The sequence below is a fragment of the Macrobrachium nipponense genome, chromosome 11 (assembly GCF_015104395.2).
Source record: "Macrobrachium nipponense isolate FS-2020 chromosome 11, ASM1510439v2, whole genome shotgun sequence".
Lineage (NCBI taxonomy): Eukaryota > Metazoa > Arthropoda > Malacostraca > Decapoda > Palaemonidae > Macrobrachium > Macrobrachium nipponense.
In genome coordinates, this window is record NC_061087.1 from 95,859,893 (window position 1) to 95,875,906 (window position 16,014).

Consider the following 16,014-nt stretch of genomic DNA (forward strand, 5'->3'; position numbering starts at 1 on the left):
AAGAATGGACGGTGGCAGGGGGACCGTTAGATGCTTAATGGCCTTTCCAAGAGGAGGCGCCCGAAAAAAAGCTGGCTGAAGAATGGACGGCGGCCGGGGGACTGCCGGACGCTCACTGACCCTTCCCAGAGGAGGCGCCCAAAAAAAGCCAAACTAGATGCCTGAAAAAAAGCTGGCTGGAGAAAGGAGGGTGGCAAGGGGACCGCCGGAAACTCACTGGCCCTTCCCAGATTAGGCCCCCCAAAAAAGCCAAATTAGGCGCCTGAAAAAAAGCTGGCTGGAGAACGGACGGCAACCGTTGGACCGCCGAATACTCAATGGCCCTTCCCACAGGTGGGACACGAAAAAAAGCTGGCTGGATAACGGAAAGCGGCTGGGGGACTGCCGGACGCTTACTTGCCCTTCCTAGAGGACGCGCCTGAAAAAAAGCTGGGTGGAGAACGGATGGGGGCCGGGGGACCCCAGAACGCTCACATGCCCTTCCAAGAGGAGGCACCCGAAAAAATGCTGGCTGAAGAATGGATGGCAGCCTGGGGACTGCCAGACGCTCACTGGCCTTTCCCAGAGGCGGCTCCCTAAAAAAGGCTGGCTGGAGAACGGATGGGAGCCGGGGGACCGCCGGACGCTCACTGGCCCTTCCCAGACCTTACCTTACAGACCTTACAGTTCGTTTGGGTTGCCCCAGGTCCCTCAGTGTGAGGCGCCTCTAATGTCTACCAGAGAGTTGCTAGTACATCTTCCGGTATATTTTGCATCTTCCAATCTTGGATGGTCTGGGATGCAGTTTAGATATTTGTCGAGCTTATTCTTAAACACATCTACGCTCACTCCTGATATATTCCTCAGATGAGCTGGCAACGCATTGAATAGACGCTGCATTATCGATGCTGGTGCGTAGTGGATTAATGTCCTGTGTGCTTTCCTTATTTTTCCTGGTATAGTTTTGGGCACTATTAATCTACCTCTGCTTGCTCTTTCTGATATTTTTAGTTCCATGATATTTTCTGTTATTCCTTCTATCTGTTTCCATGCCTGAATTATCATGTAGCGTTCTCTTCTCCTTTCTAGACTATATAATTTTAAGGATTGTAGTCTTTCCCAGTAGTCTAGGTCCTTAACTTCTTCTATTCTAGCTGTAAAGGACCTTTGTACACTCTCTATTTGTGCAATATCCTTTTGATAGTGTGGGTACCATATCATATTGCAATATTCAAGTGGACTACGAACATATGTTTTATAAAGCATAATCATGTGTTCAGCTTTTCTTGTTTTGAAGTGCCGTAACAACATTCCCATTTGCTTTACATTTTGCCAACAGAATTGCTATTTGATCATTGCATAACATGTTCCTATTCATCATCACACCAAGGTCTTTAACTGCTTCCTTATTTGTGATTGTCTCATATTAGGTCCCCTATATGCATATAGCTTTCCTTCTCTGTCTCCATAATTTATTGATTCAAATTTATCAGAGTTAAATACCATCCTATTTACCTCCTGCCCAATCATATACTTTGTTAAGGTCTCTTTGTAGAGCGTTCCTATCTTCATCACAAGTAATTTCTCTACTTATTCTTGTGTCATCAGCGAAACTACTCACTACCGAATCCTTAACATTACTGTCTATGTCTTCAATCATAATAACAAAACAATATGCAGCTAGCACCGTACCTTGTGGCACACCGGATATTACCTTGGTTTCATCCGATTTCTCATCGTTTGCAATAACTATCTGTTTTCTGTTGTGTAAAAATTCTTTTAACCATCTTTCCTACTTTATCTACGATATTGTGTTTTCTAATTTTCTTTCTGCTAATATATTATGGTCTACTTTGTCAAAAGCTTTTGCAAAGTCTAGATAAACCACATCTGTTCATTTCCGCTTTTTATATTTTTGAATATGTTCTCACGGTGGACTAAACAGTTGGGTTTGTGTACTTTTTCCGGGTACAAAAAACCGTGTTGTCCTATATTAAACAAATTATTTTTATAAATGTTTCATAATATTTTTCTTCATTACCCTTTCATACACTTTCATATATGTGATGTTAGACTCACAGGCTTATAAATTACTTGCCTCTAGTCTTGATCCACTTTTGAAAGTAGGGGGGGGGTGATAACTGCTAATTTGTGCTCATCATAAATCTTGCCTGTATCTACACTTTGTCTTAATAATATTGCAAGTGGTGGCTTTGCGATAGAATGAAACTACTTTCTTTAACAAAAATAGCAGGGACTCCATCCGGCCCTGCAGCAGCTCCATTTTAATTTCATCGTCAGCTAAATAGTCACCATTTTCTTCCCTACTTCTATATCATTATCTTCATTATCTATTCTAGGGTGGAAGAATCTCTTTATATCGTTCTGCCAGTATGTTGCAAATTTCCTTTTTTTTCACGTTAATCTCCCTTCAATTCTCAGAGGGCCTATTTCTATTCTTCTTTTATCATCTTCTTCGCATATGAGTATAATAGTTTGGGGTTTTGCTTGATATTTAATAGGGTTTTTTCTTCCAAGTCCCGTTTTTCATTTTCTTTTGATTGTATAACTCTTTGTTCTGCATTTTCTATCTTACTTTTTAGTTCTATAACTTTCCATGCATTTTTTTCTTTTGCAAGACCTTTTTTCCACTTTCTTGATTTTCTGGAACAAGATCCTTCTGTCTCTTGGTATGCATGAATGATGTTTACTTTTCTTCTTCGGTATATATTTTTCCACTAATTTCTCCAATATTTTATATAATATCTCCGTATTTACCCTTATGTCATCACTTACGAAAATGTTATCCCAATCTTTGTTTAATTCTTCATTAATTTCTGACCATTTTATATTTTACTGTAGAAGTTGTATTTTCCATATCCTTCCCACTTTTTTCATTTCTTGCTTATCTCTATTTTCACTTGCTTTGGAATGAACTGTTAATTCTATGACATTATGGTCTGAAATACTCGCATTATAAACTATTATTTCTTTAACATAATTCATCTCGTTCACAATACTAGGTCTAAAGTATTTTCCTTTCTTGTTGGCAGGTGATTTATTTGTTGAATGTTGTATTCTAGTAGCATATCTAATAGCTTTTCAAATTGCCTCTTATCTTCTGCACTACTATTACTCTCTTTTTTATATGTATAAGTACAACCACAATCTCCTATTCGTTCTTTCCATTCTACGAAAGGAAAGTTGAAGTCACCAGATAGGAGAATAGTCCAGTCCTTGTGATTTCTACATATATCATCCAATTTTTCAATTATTAAGTCAAACTCTTTAGTATTAGGAGGTCTATATATTACTATGTTCATCAATTTTTCAGATTCAAATTCTACCGCTATTAGTTCACATTCTGAGTTACTATATTTCTCATATATTTTTCCTTGTTTTTTGTCTTTCCCATATATTGCGGTTCCCCCTTGATTCCTATTTTTTCTATCTGATCTATAAGTTTGGAACCCTTTTATTTGATCATCATTCCCAGTCTCTTGGGAATACCAGGTTTTCACTTATATTCATTATATCTATTTTCTTTTCATTTTGGGTTAGTTCTTCTAAGTACTCTATTTTTCTTTTTGAGTTACTCGTAACTAAACCCTGCGCATTCATCACTATGATGGTTTTGTGCGTGTTTTCTCCTTCATTTAATAATGGTAGTAATAAGGATTTTCCCATGTCTCTTTCCTGTTCTGGTATGTTGTTCTTTTTTTCATTTCCAGAAATTCTGACATTAAAAAAATCCAACTTTTCCATAATATTTGATCTTCCTTCATCATAATTATTCATTTTGTGTCTGAATCTGCAATTTTCTCCGTTTCTGCAATATCCTCTTGCATAATAAATACAGTTATTATCTCTTGAGTAGAATTTCGGAGCTGATGCTTTGAAATTTTTTGCTGACAACCTCTGCATATCTCATTGGTGGTTTGCTTTTCTCTTTTACCTGATATTCTTGATTTCTCTCTTATTTGTTTCTTTCTTATTTTGGATTTTATTACTTGGTTGGTTATTTATTTGATTATGATTCATGGCTACAGGGGTGGATATATTTGCATTTTTTGTCGTAAACTTACATTCCTTTCTTTTAGGTTTTTACATATTTTTGGATGGCAGATCTCTGCAATCATCCCCATATCCATCTAAGTATGCACATTTACCATATATTTCATAGTTTTTGACATATCTTAGGATGTTTGATGTCCGAGTAACATCTTTCTCCAAATCTGCAATTCCCTCTTTTCAAAAGGTTGCAGATTTTTTTGTCTTTCTTGTCTATTTTTTCCTCTTTCCCCGTCATTGTGTAGATCTGGGTAGAGTCCCTCTTCCGGGATTTGCTTTTCTGTTGTCATATCGTAATTTTATTTCTTCGTAGGTATGCTTGCTTTATTGCCTCATAGTAGTATCAATGAGTATCTCTGCATCCATACTTTTATCTTGTTCTTGGTTTCCTTATTTTTTTCTGTCATTTCATTTTTCTGTTTTACTTCTCTTCCGTTTTCCTCTCTTTTTTCTTCTTCTTCCTCTTCCTCTTCTTCTTCATCCTCAAACTATTGTACATTCAATCTTGATTTAATAACATTGTCCTATCCATGATAGACAATGTTGAACAAAAGATTCTTGTATCTTTTCTTTTCCAAATCTTGTATTACCTCAGCACACTGTGGATGGGTCGGAATGTTGCATGCAAAGTGGCAACATTTTCTGATTAGGTTTTTGTGGATTGACTATGCTATACCAAACCTTACACAGTTTGCATGCTTTTGGCATTCTTTTTCCTAATGCATCAATTAGGATATTCACAAGATTCACCTTATTCATTTTCTTTGTCGGAATATGTTGGTTTATGTATATTTTCTTTATGAGTCTCTTGACCACTTGGATTTTATTTGGAACTTCTTCAATTATTTTCAAGATGTTTTCATTAGATTTGTTCCAGTTTGAAGGATTATATCCTTCTAATATATCTATGAATGCTTTTGTATCTTTTTGGTTAGGACTGTTGCTGATTTCATAGATGAGAAATGCCAGTTCCCTTCCTGCTACCTCATCGTATTGCGAATCTGCTAAACACGCCAAATTACGCCACCTCTTCCCGCAGTTGGAACTTACTGCCATCTTGTTCTGATTTATAGTATTACACTTGATAAACTAACTTAGAAGACGCTTTATCCTACTATTTTCACACTAATCTTATCACCGATAGTTCACGAACACTTCTAGATATTTCTCAAATTCTAGTCGTATGTTAAACTTGTGATATCTGTTGATTAATCTGACTTCACGCGGGTACGTCTCACCAAGCAAGATGGCTACTACGAGGAGGCGCCCGAAAAAAAAGCTAGCTGGAGAACGGACGGCGGCCAGGGGACTGCAGGACGCTCACTGGCCCTTCCCTGAGGAGGCGCCTTAAATAAAGCTAGCTGGAGAACGGACCGCCGGACGCTCACTGGCCCTTCTTAGAGGAGGCGCCCAAAACAAAGTTGGCTGGAGAATGGATGGCAGGCGGGGGACCACCGGACGCTCACTGGCCCTTCCCAGAGGAGGCTCCCGAAAAAAAGCTGGCTGGAGAACGGACGGCGGCTTGGGTACCGCCAGACGCTCACTGGCCTTTCCTAGACGAGGTGCTAGGAAAAAAGATTGCTGGAGAATGGAGGGCGGCCGGGGGACTGCCGGACACTCACTAGCCCTTCCAAGAGGAAACGCTGGAAGCTCACTGGCCCTTCACAGAGGAAGCTCCCGAAAAAAAGCTTGCTGGAGAACGGACGGTGGCAGGGGGACCAGCAGACACTCACTGGCCGTTCCGAGAGGAGGCGACCAAAAAAAACTGGCTGGAGAACAGAGGGCAGCCGGGGGACCGCCGGACGCTCACCGACCCTCCCTAGAAAAGGCGCCCGAAAAAAAGCTGGCTGGAGAATGGACTGCGGCCGGGGGACCGCCGGACGCTCACTGTCTTTTCCCAGAGGAGGTGCCCGAAAAATGCTGGCTGGAGAACGGACAGCGGCCGGGGGACCGCCGGACGATCACTGTCCCTTCCCAGAGGAGGCGCTAGAAAAAAAACTGGCTGAAGAATGGACGGCAGCCGGGGGACCGTTAGACGCTTAATGGCCTTTCCAAGAGGAGGCGCCCGAAAAAAAGCTAGCTGGAGAATGGACAGTGGCAGGGGGACTGCCGGACGCTCCTTGGCCCTTCCCAGAGGAGGCGCCCGAACAAAAGCTGGCTGGAGAACGGACGGTGGCAGGGGGACTGCCGGACGCTCACTGACCCTTTCCAGAGGAGGCGCCCAAAAAAAGCCAAACTAGATGTCTGAAAAAAAGCTGGCTGGAGAAAGGATGGTGGCAAGGGGACCGCCGGAAACTCACTGGCCCTTCCCAGATTAGGCCCCCAAAAAAAGCCAAATTAGGCGCCTGAAAAAAAGCTGGATGGAGAACGGACGGCGGCCGTTGGATTGCTGAATACTCAATGGCCCTTCCCACAGGTGGGACACGAAAAAAAGCTGGCTGGATAACGGAAAGCTTACTTGCCCTTCCCAGAGGACGCGTACGAAAAAAAGCTGGGTGGAGAACGGATGGGGGCCGGGGGACCCCAGAACGCTCACATGACCTTCCAAGAGGAGGCGCCCGAAAAAATGCTGGCTGAAGAATGGATGGCAGCCTGGGGACTGCAGGACGCTCACTGGCCTTTCCCAGAGGCAGCTCCCTAAAAAAGGCTGGCTGGAGAACGGACGGGAGCCGGGGGACCGCCGGACGCTCATTGGCCCTTCCCAGAGGAGGCGCCCGAAAAAAAAGCTAGCTGGAGAACGGACGGCGGCCAGGGGACTGCAGGACGCTCACTGGCCCTTCCCTGAGGAGGCGCCCTAAATAAAACTAGCTGGAGAACGAATGGATGGCAGGTGGGGGACCACCGGACACTCACTGGCCCTTCTCAGACGAGGCGCTCGAAAAAAGCTGGCTGGAGAACAGACAGCGGCTGTGGGACCGCCGGACGCTCACTGGCCCTTCCCAGAGGAGGCGCCCAAAAAAAAGCTAGCTTGAGAAAGGACGGCAGCCGGGGGACCGCTGAACGCTCACTTGCTCTTCCTAGAAGAGGCGTGTGAAACAAAGCTGGCTGGAGAACGGACGGCGGCCAGGGACCGCTGGATGCTCACTGACTCTTCCCAGAGGAGGAGCCCCAAAAAAAGCCAGATTAGGAGCCCGAAAAAAAGCTGGACGGTGAAAGGACGGCGGCCGTGGGACCTCCAAGTGCTCATTGGCACTAGCTCCGGAAAAAGCTGGCTGGAGAACAGACAGCGGCTGGGGGACCGCCGGAAGCTTAATGGCCCTTCCCAGAGGAGGCGCCCGAAGAAAAGTTGGATGGAGAGTGGACGGCTGCCGGGGGGACCGCCGGACGCTCACTGGCTATTGCCAGAGGAGGCACCTAAAAAAAATCTCGCTGGAGGTCGGACGGCATCCGGGGGACCGCCTGAAGCTCACTGGCCCTTCCTAGAGGAGGCGCCCGAAAAAAGATGGCTGGAGAACATACAGTGGCTGGGGGACCGCCGGACGCTCACTGGCCCTTCCCAGAGGCGGCGCACCAAAAAAAAGCTAGCTGGAGAAAGGACGGCAGCCGGGGGACAGCCGGACACTCACTTGCTCTTCCTAGAGGAGGCCTGTGAAAAAAAGCTGGGTGGAGAACGCATGGCGGCCAGGGACTGCTGGACGCTCACTGGCCCTTCCCAGAGGAGGCGCCCCAAAAAAAGCCAGATTAGGCGGCCGAAAAAAAGCTGGCCGGTGAAAGGACGGCAGCCGTGGGACCGCCAAGTGCTCACTGGCACTAGCTCCGGAAAAATCTGGCTGGAGAACGGACGGCGGCTGGGGGACCGCCGGAAGCTCACTGGCCCTTCCCAGAGGAGGCACCCGAAAAAAAGTTGGTTGGAGAGTGGACGGCTGCCGGGGGGACCGCCGGATGCTCACTGGCTATTTCCAGAGGAGGCGCCTAAAAAAAACCTGGCTGGAGAACGGACGGCAGCCGGGGGACTGCCAGACGCTCACTGGCCCTTCCCAGAGGAAGAGTCTGAAAACAAAGCTGGCTGGAGAGTGGATGGCGGTCGGGTAACCGCCGGACGCTCACAGGCCCTTCTCAGAGGAGGCACCCGAAAAAAAGCTGGTTGGAGAACGGAGGGCAGCCGGGGGACCGCCAGACGCTAGCTGGCCCTTCCCATAGTAGGGGCCCGAAAAAAGCTGGCTGGAGAACGGACAGCGGCCGGTGGACCACCTGATGCTTACTGGCCCTTCCCAGAGGAGGCGCCCAAAAAAAAGCTGGCTGAAGAGTGGACGGCGGCCGGGGGACCGCTGGACGCCCACTGGACCTTCCCAGAGGAGGGGCCCCAAAAAAAGCTGGCTGGAGAGTGAACGGCGGCCAAGGGACTGCTGGATGCTCACTGGCCCTTCCCAGAGGAGGCGTCCGAAAAAAGGCTGGCTGGAGAACGGACGGCGGCCGGGGGACCGCCAGACGCTCACTGGCCCTTCCCAGAGGAGGGGCCCAAAAAAAAGCTGGCTGGAGAACGGACAGCACCTGGGGGACTGCCGGACGCTCACTGGCCCTTCCCAGAGGAGGCGCCCAAAACAAAGCTGGCTGGAGAGCGTAGGGCTGCCGTGGGACTGACAGACGCTCACTGGTCTTTCCCAGAGGAGGGGCCTGAAAAAAAGCTGGCTGGAGAACGGACAGTGGGCGTGGGACCGCCGAATGCTCACTGGCCCTTCCCAGAGGAGGCGCCCGAAAAAAAGTTGGCTGGAGAACGGACGGCGGCCGGTGGACCGCTGGACTCTCACTGGCCCTTCCAAGAGGAGGAGTACGAAAAAAAGCTGGCTGGAGAGTGAACGGTGGCAAAGGATTGCCGGAATCTCACTTGCCCTTCCCAGAGGAGCCCAAAACAAAGCTGGCTGGAGAACGGACAGTGGCCAGGGGACCGCTGGACGCTCACTGGCCCTTCCCAGAGCAGGTGCCCAAAAAAAAGTTGGCTGGAGAACGGATGGCGGCTGGGGGACCGCCGGACGCTCACTGGCCCTTTCCAGAAGAGGCGCCCGAAAAAAAGCTGGCTGGAGAACGGACGGCGTCCAGGGGACCGCCGGACGCTCACTGACCCTTCCTAGAGGAGGGGCCCGAAAAAATGCTGGCTGGAGAACGTACAGCGGCCTGAAACTCACTGGACCTTCCCAGAGGAGGGGCCCGAAAAAAAGCTGGCTGGAGAACGGACAGCGGCCGGTGAACCGCCTGACGCTTACTGGCCCTTCCTAGAGGAGGGGCCCGAAAAAAAGCTGGCTGGAGAATGGATGGCGGCCGGGGGACCGCCGGACGCTCACTGGCCCTTCCTAGAGGAGGCGCCTGAAAAAAGCTGGCAGGATCACTGATAAAATCATGAATTAATATGTTGGCGCCTGCAACAAGCTGAGAGCCTAGGTCACTGACAACAAGCTGTGGTACTCCATAATTAAAACAATGAAGTTGGAATGATCTTAAAAACTCCTTGACCGAGAGGTCATTACATATCCTGAGATCAATTCCTCGACTCCAAGTACATGCAAAAATAAGTAACCAAACCGTTTTGAGATTCAGAGTCCTTTTTAACTGTAAAAGGACCTAGGTAGTCAATAAAACATTATTGAAGGGAATAGATGGTGGGTCAGAACATGAACTCTCTATAAACATTTTGATTCAACTGGAAAGTTCTGTTGTTGAATCTCCTACAATGAACACAAGTTTTTAAGAATTTTTCTTAATGGTAGAAAAGTGTTTAGGAACATAAACGTACGTCTAATGGGCAGACAATACAGCATAACATCCAGAGTGGGATAATTTCGAATGAGCATCAAGAACAATTAGTCTAGTTAAAGCACTATCCCTCGGCAACAATATAGAAATTCATTTTGAACCAACCCATGTCTTAAACTTACTTTTCACCCTAATACGTTTATTATTGTCAAGAAAAACATTTAGTTGAGTAACTATGCTTAGGTAGGTCTTTAAGTCTAACCTTTTGATCCTGAAAATACGAAAAAACTTCAGGGAAAAAACAATTTTTGCTCTGTAGATATAATCTGGCTAAGGGCCTGAGCAAACAGGTACTATTAGGTGATTTAGGACTGCCTTCTATCCCTATCTTCTGCTTCCATTTCATAACACACCGCAAGACTCTTCGGTGAATCAAAACCAATCTCCTGCAGCACGAAATATCATTAGGGTCTATTAAATGAGCATTTTCGGAACTATTTAGAGAATGTTCAGAATTAATTCCCACATATACATTATGATCGATGACAGGAGCCATTTTGTCAACAGTCCGTGGATTAGGAATGACAACAGATAATTCATCTTCAGTCTTAATAAAGTTTGAATCTTGGTCCAATAAGATAATTTGTTTTCACTAAGAGACCTATAAGAAAGGGGCGAGTAGTGCTGTCTGCTGGGTTTTCTTTTCCTGAAACAAAACAAAACTTAACAGGGTACTTTTCACATAACCTCTGGATTGCATTAAGCCTGTTAGTGGTAAATACACTAAGTCTCTGCATTTTTTCCATTTTGGACACACAAGAATCGAGCCAATGAAGTGAGCATATTGAATCCGTATACAACAGTAATTCAGATATGTTAACTGGCTTCATACACCCATTGTACACCGGTAAGGTCTCTGTGTAAGTCCATTAAGCTTTTCAACACCAACAAAACTGCATTAAGTTCCAATGACGGAATCGACTTATTCTTCAAATGTGTATTAACCATACGGTTTTTAGCTTGTAGAAAACAACACCGATTTGTCTCAACATGACATATAAAAACTACAACACCATAAAGAGAACGACTGGCATCTGTAAATGCTATTAGTTTGTATTCACCGTCCCTAGGACCAACAAACCTTGGCACTCTGATTATGGGGGAGGAATTTGCCTGCCTACATATGTTTTTCCATTCACGAACCAAGTCATTATTAAGAGGTTTGTCCCAATCAAGTTTCTTTACACATTGGAGCCTGTGCATGAATAACCTACTTCTGTTCATGAGTGGCAAATTAAACCCAAAATTATCGAACTGTGCAGCTATGGTGGTCAAAACCTCACGTTTAGTACTGGCATCAGCATTAAGATTGATAGGCTTGGTGAAAATTTCATCACTTACCCTATTCCATGTCAAACCAAACAATTTATTCTCTATAGGCGTCTCAATTTTCATATCTTTATCAATGCTACTCTGCAAAGAAATATCATTAGTTATTAACTGCTGTACTGAAAATTTAAAGGACTCGAACACTTTGGGTAAAACCGAATAAGCCCACTGAAGGGTATCAAGATTTTCACAAGAATAGGCTCCGTTGTCCATGTATGTTAATGAATAGATCAACCTCTTACATTCTTTCAGTTTGTCATCATCTTTATCAGAGTTGATAATCAATATATAAAAAAGTGATATCATAAGGAGAAAAGGACTGCAACGTAAACCAAAACTTAGTCTGACATTGCGAAATGGAACCAGGGTATAGTCATCTTTCCTAACATTACGAAACCAGTAAAATAGAAGTTTGCCTGATCGTTCTCACTCAAAGTCAACATATTGAATGCCTTTTTCAAATCAAATGTCAATAATTTCTTGTCGAACCAAAGATGAATGAAAGCGGACAACATTTTCTGGTTCAGACTAGGGCCCGGGAACATACACTGGTTATGGGACAAATTCAGAGCTTTATTACGTTCATTTTCACTCAAATTCGAGAGATAAACTATCCTACATTTCGTTGTCTCACGTTGAGGCTTGAAAACAGCCATGTGGGGAATGAAAGAATAATTTGGGTGTTCTAATTTAAATTGTTCAAGATTATTTACAGGTTCAATAATACCCTCGGCTAACTGATCTCTGAAAGTCTGATCCATCAATAGCAAATTCCCTTTATCTTTCTTGTGTTTCTTTAATGTAGACTTTAAAATTAATTTAGCTAACCTCTCATTCTTAGCGAGTAAATGAGATAGTTTACCATTCCACAACAAAGGAACCCTAATCCTGCCATCTGTTTCCCTGAAAAGATTCTTTAGCGTGAAGTCAATTAACTTCCTATTCAGATCAGTTGTCTGCTCATCACATTCAGGCTGATCATAACTAAGATAATTACGGCATTCTGCCTCAAGTATATGGTTAGTGGCCTCTCTTAACTTTTCCTCTAATGAACCTTGCCTTTAGTGTTCAATACATTTAAAGTTACAACTACTAGCAATATTACCAAAATCAAGTCTTTAATTTCATCACTAAATGAGGGACTAACATCATCACAACCCAATAAAAAAGAATGTGTGCATATACTTACAGAAGAGTCCACAACTGGGAAAGATAACAACGGCTCACTGGAATCAGTGTTCATGCATAGAAATTACTGTCGCGAGTCTGCAATAATCCACATTATTGATCAATCTGTCAAGATTACCTGTTAGCATAATGCCATACAACGTATCAATATATACAGATGAGGCATTATTGCCAAATCCAACGTCTTTTCCCAACAAACAATGAGAGGAATCTGAACCTAACAAGACATCAATGTCACTAATTTCACTAGATTTTTGTCTAAAAAGGCATCAGCAAAGAAATAACCTTTATCTTTAAAGGCTTTAATAACCTTCCCTAAACCAGGTAAGGACAACTTTATATTTATTGAAGGCACAACCATAGCAAACACCTCAACTACACCAGTGGTAAAAGTAATAGGCAACTGTACTATTCTAGTTTTATAGACCTTGGGCCCATTAAACCCATTAACTGTCGAGTCAACATCATTGCATATAACTTTAAATTTACCAAAATTGGCTAGTCTCTCCGATACAAAAGTGCTTTGTGAACCGGTATCTTTGAGCCCTCTGAATAATCTCCCTTGACCTGAAACTTGGAAAGTAAAAGTTGGAAGAGCAGATCTACTACTACAATTAGGTAGTATTGCTACTCCACTGTTCGTCGCTGTTTTAACTGTAACAGAACTAGACTGCTCCTTTTTACTTTGGGTGGAGCTTGTCTTTATGCATAAAAAGGAGAAATGCCAACCGCCACAATGATAGCACTTTTTGCGAAACCTGAACGAACATTTAGTAGTCGGGTGCATAAAACTTCCACATTTTACACAGCCACTTACACTCTGACAATTTAGATACTTTCTCCTGTGCAGTAGGGAAATTGGACATTTGGACATAAAGTGATTAATATCCTTTGAATCTACCTTTTGGCATAAGCTGCAGCTTTTTAATGCATTGTTAATATTAGAGTCGACTTTGATAGCCAAACTAGTTGAAGTATCCTGATTCTTCCCTTGAATATTTCCAGAAATAGCAGGACCTTTAAACTTTGAAATTTTCCTAGCATTCTCATACCTTTCAGTGGCAGTAAAGAAGTTATCCTTAATATCCTTACAGCTAGGACGAGTTTGATTGGTAATCTGAACCAACTCTTTCTTAAATTGTTCATTAAGGCCTGACCATGCAAAGTACTGTATAAAATCATCTGCCGTTATTTCTAGTGTACTAACAGACTGAAGTATAGTTCTGAATTTTGAAATATATGAATATGGATCATCTGAAAGCCCTAACTTAAGTTCTGTCAACTGCCTGATAGTGTTTACCTTACGAGTGCTTTCCGAAGCAAATGCTGCCTTCAAAAGCTCTACTGCATCATTAAAGGTTTGCTTGTCCGCCTCTAAAGAATCTAACAACAATTTAGCACGACCGTCTACTTGCTGCTTGAGCAACAACAAAAGATCACGATCTGGGTATGTAAAGGAACTAGTGGTACTTCGGAATTCCTTAAGAAATGACGTGAAGTCCTCGTTTTCTTTACTGGTAAACCTGGGTAAAGGAGCAGTGGGCTGCTTTAACAAAGAACGAGCATTATCAATGCTAACATTAGAATGATTAGAGAGAGAAGCAGGCAGCAAAGACAAGCAAGTCTGGATTCTATCCTGGTATTCCTGACATAAATCACTCTCGGCATCTAAAGCCGCCTCTGTTACCCCGTCATCTGAAAACTTCAATTCAAAAAATTCTTTGTCCAATTCCAATAAACTCTTCTGGTAGTTAAGCAGAAGACCCTTTTCGGTCGTTTGCAAGGCTGGATCTAAACCCCTGTAACTATCACGTTTATCATAACAAACAGTAACTTTTTTACGAACCGTTTTGCGCCTGGAAATTACAGCTTTTAAATCTGACATTTTAATCTAGCTGAATAAAGTTACCTATACCAAAGCAAAAAACAGATCGCGTAAATCTATATATAAAACTAACTGAACGCGGTACCTGTAAATGGAGCTAAACAAACAAACTGCTACATTCAATATACACCGAATTAAACACGTGCTAAATATAAGTACGCCAAAACTTAATACATGAAAACAAAAAAGTGCTAAATTATTATAGACACGTAAGAAATAACTACAATCTCGGCGAACTACAACTATAATGCAAACAAGCACGTTACAAAATGCCAATTACCTCACCGCACAAGACGACACGATATTTCGCGATCTATTTATATTAGCGTTTAACAACAACTAAGTAAAATTACTGGACCACTGGAAACCCCCGCAACGAGCTATACCTGACCGTCAACACTTGCCACCTTCTCGCTAAAAGTCCCTGTTCGGGCGCCATGAACTAAACTTTATAAAAAAATTATTCACTTAAACAAAACTTAGGAAAGTAATTTAAACAGCCTTAACATACAGATTAATATAATTATTAACACCTTACAATTAACAACAAACACGCTGAAGGTGGCAAGCCAAATAGTACATTCGTATGTTAGACCGCTTTATAGTTAAATGGAATTCCTGTCGACGAAAGGACCTCATCCAAAACGTAGACGAAGCGAGAAAGTCCTATTCAGTGAATATGTTTAGTTCGTAACCACTCTGTCCTAAAAATAAGAACAATATCACTATTAGTGACATGGAAACAGTAAGTCAAATTAAACTAACCCATAATTACTCAAAATTAAGCTGCATAAATTTTTACAGGGCTTCGCACAAAATAAAATTAACCAAAGCCCTAAACTTCATAACAATGCAACCTTTAACGCAAATAACCTGGGAATTTTATATGAATAAATTGACTCAAAAGGACCAAGAATAGTTATTTAATAATTAAGGGAAGGGTTTCAGCAAGACCTTTACTTAAATATAAATGAAAGTACTGGCAATAACAAGGAATCGAACTAAAACCCGCTTCCTTCAGTTGAACCCCATACCTGTTATTGTCCAGAGAGGCATATAAGTGGAAGTGACGACGACGTTCACCACAAGAGCAAGTTGCAGATAAAGGAGCCAATTATACGACACATCAAGCTAGGACTCCACTTGGGCTCAATCACACACAACGATGCTGAATACATCAAAGTAAGCCCTTGGTCATAACTCGAGGACGAGGACTTCAGAACTGCATACGTCTCGACGTGGCACATGGTCGTGGCAAACCAATCGAAGAAGCTATCCAGTGGTCCAGTGAGGGTTTTACAACATCCACATATTGTTTATATTCCTCACTGTATAATTATCAACGAAGAAACACATCTGCGAAAACACTTGAACACGAAGATTAGTAGTTTCACAGAAGGCTTAGAGGAATAGGAGGAGGAGTTGCTGCCATACTGCGGACTGAGTGATGACTCTCCTGTCTTTCAGTACATAACCATATCGGCTTGTATAGTATAACAAGGTAATAAGGGAACCAATGGAAGAGGGTTAAAAATGAAAACAATCTAATTGAATACCAACTTAAAACTATCAAACAACCACTTACTCCCTTTGAGTCAAAATATGCGGTTAATACAAAAAAAAAAAAAAAAATGGAAAGTTACGAATTATATTCGTAATTTTCTGGACAGGAGGCGCCCGAAAAAAAGCTGGCTGGAGAATGGACTGCAGCCGGGAGACCGCCGGATGCTCACTGACCCTTCCCAGAGGAGGCGCCCAAAAAAAGCCAAATTAGGCGCCTGAAAAAAGAAAGCTTGTCGGAAGAGCGGGACATT

At 43.3% G+C, this 16,014-nt stretch overlaps 1 protein-coding gene across 1 annotated transcript; it reads right to left on the minus strand.

The window, feature by feature from the left end:
- Positions 1-12,532: 12,532 nt before the first annotated feature.
- Positions 12,533-15,605, minus strand: LOC135209530 (uncharacterized). Its single transcript, XM_064242183.1, has 2 exons — positions 15,235-15,605; positions 12,533-14,904 (listed from the first exon to the last, which is right to left on the minus strand). The coding sequence occupies exon 2, from the start codon at positions 14,198-14,200 to the stop codon at positions 12,533-12,535; it is 1,668 nt and encodes a 555-aa protein (XP_064098253.1). The 5' UTR covers positions 14,201-14,904; positions 15,235-15,605.
- Between the last annotated feature and the right edge of the window lie 409 nt (positions 15,606-16,014).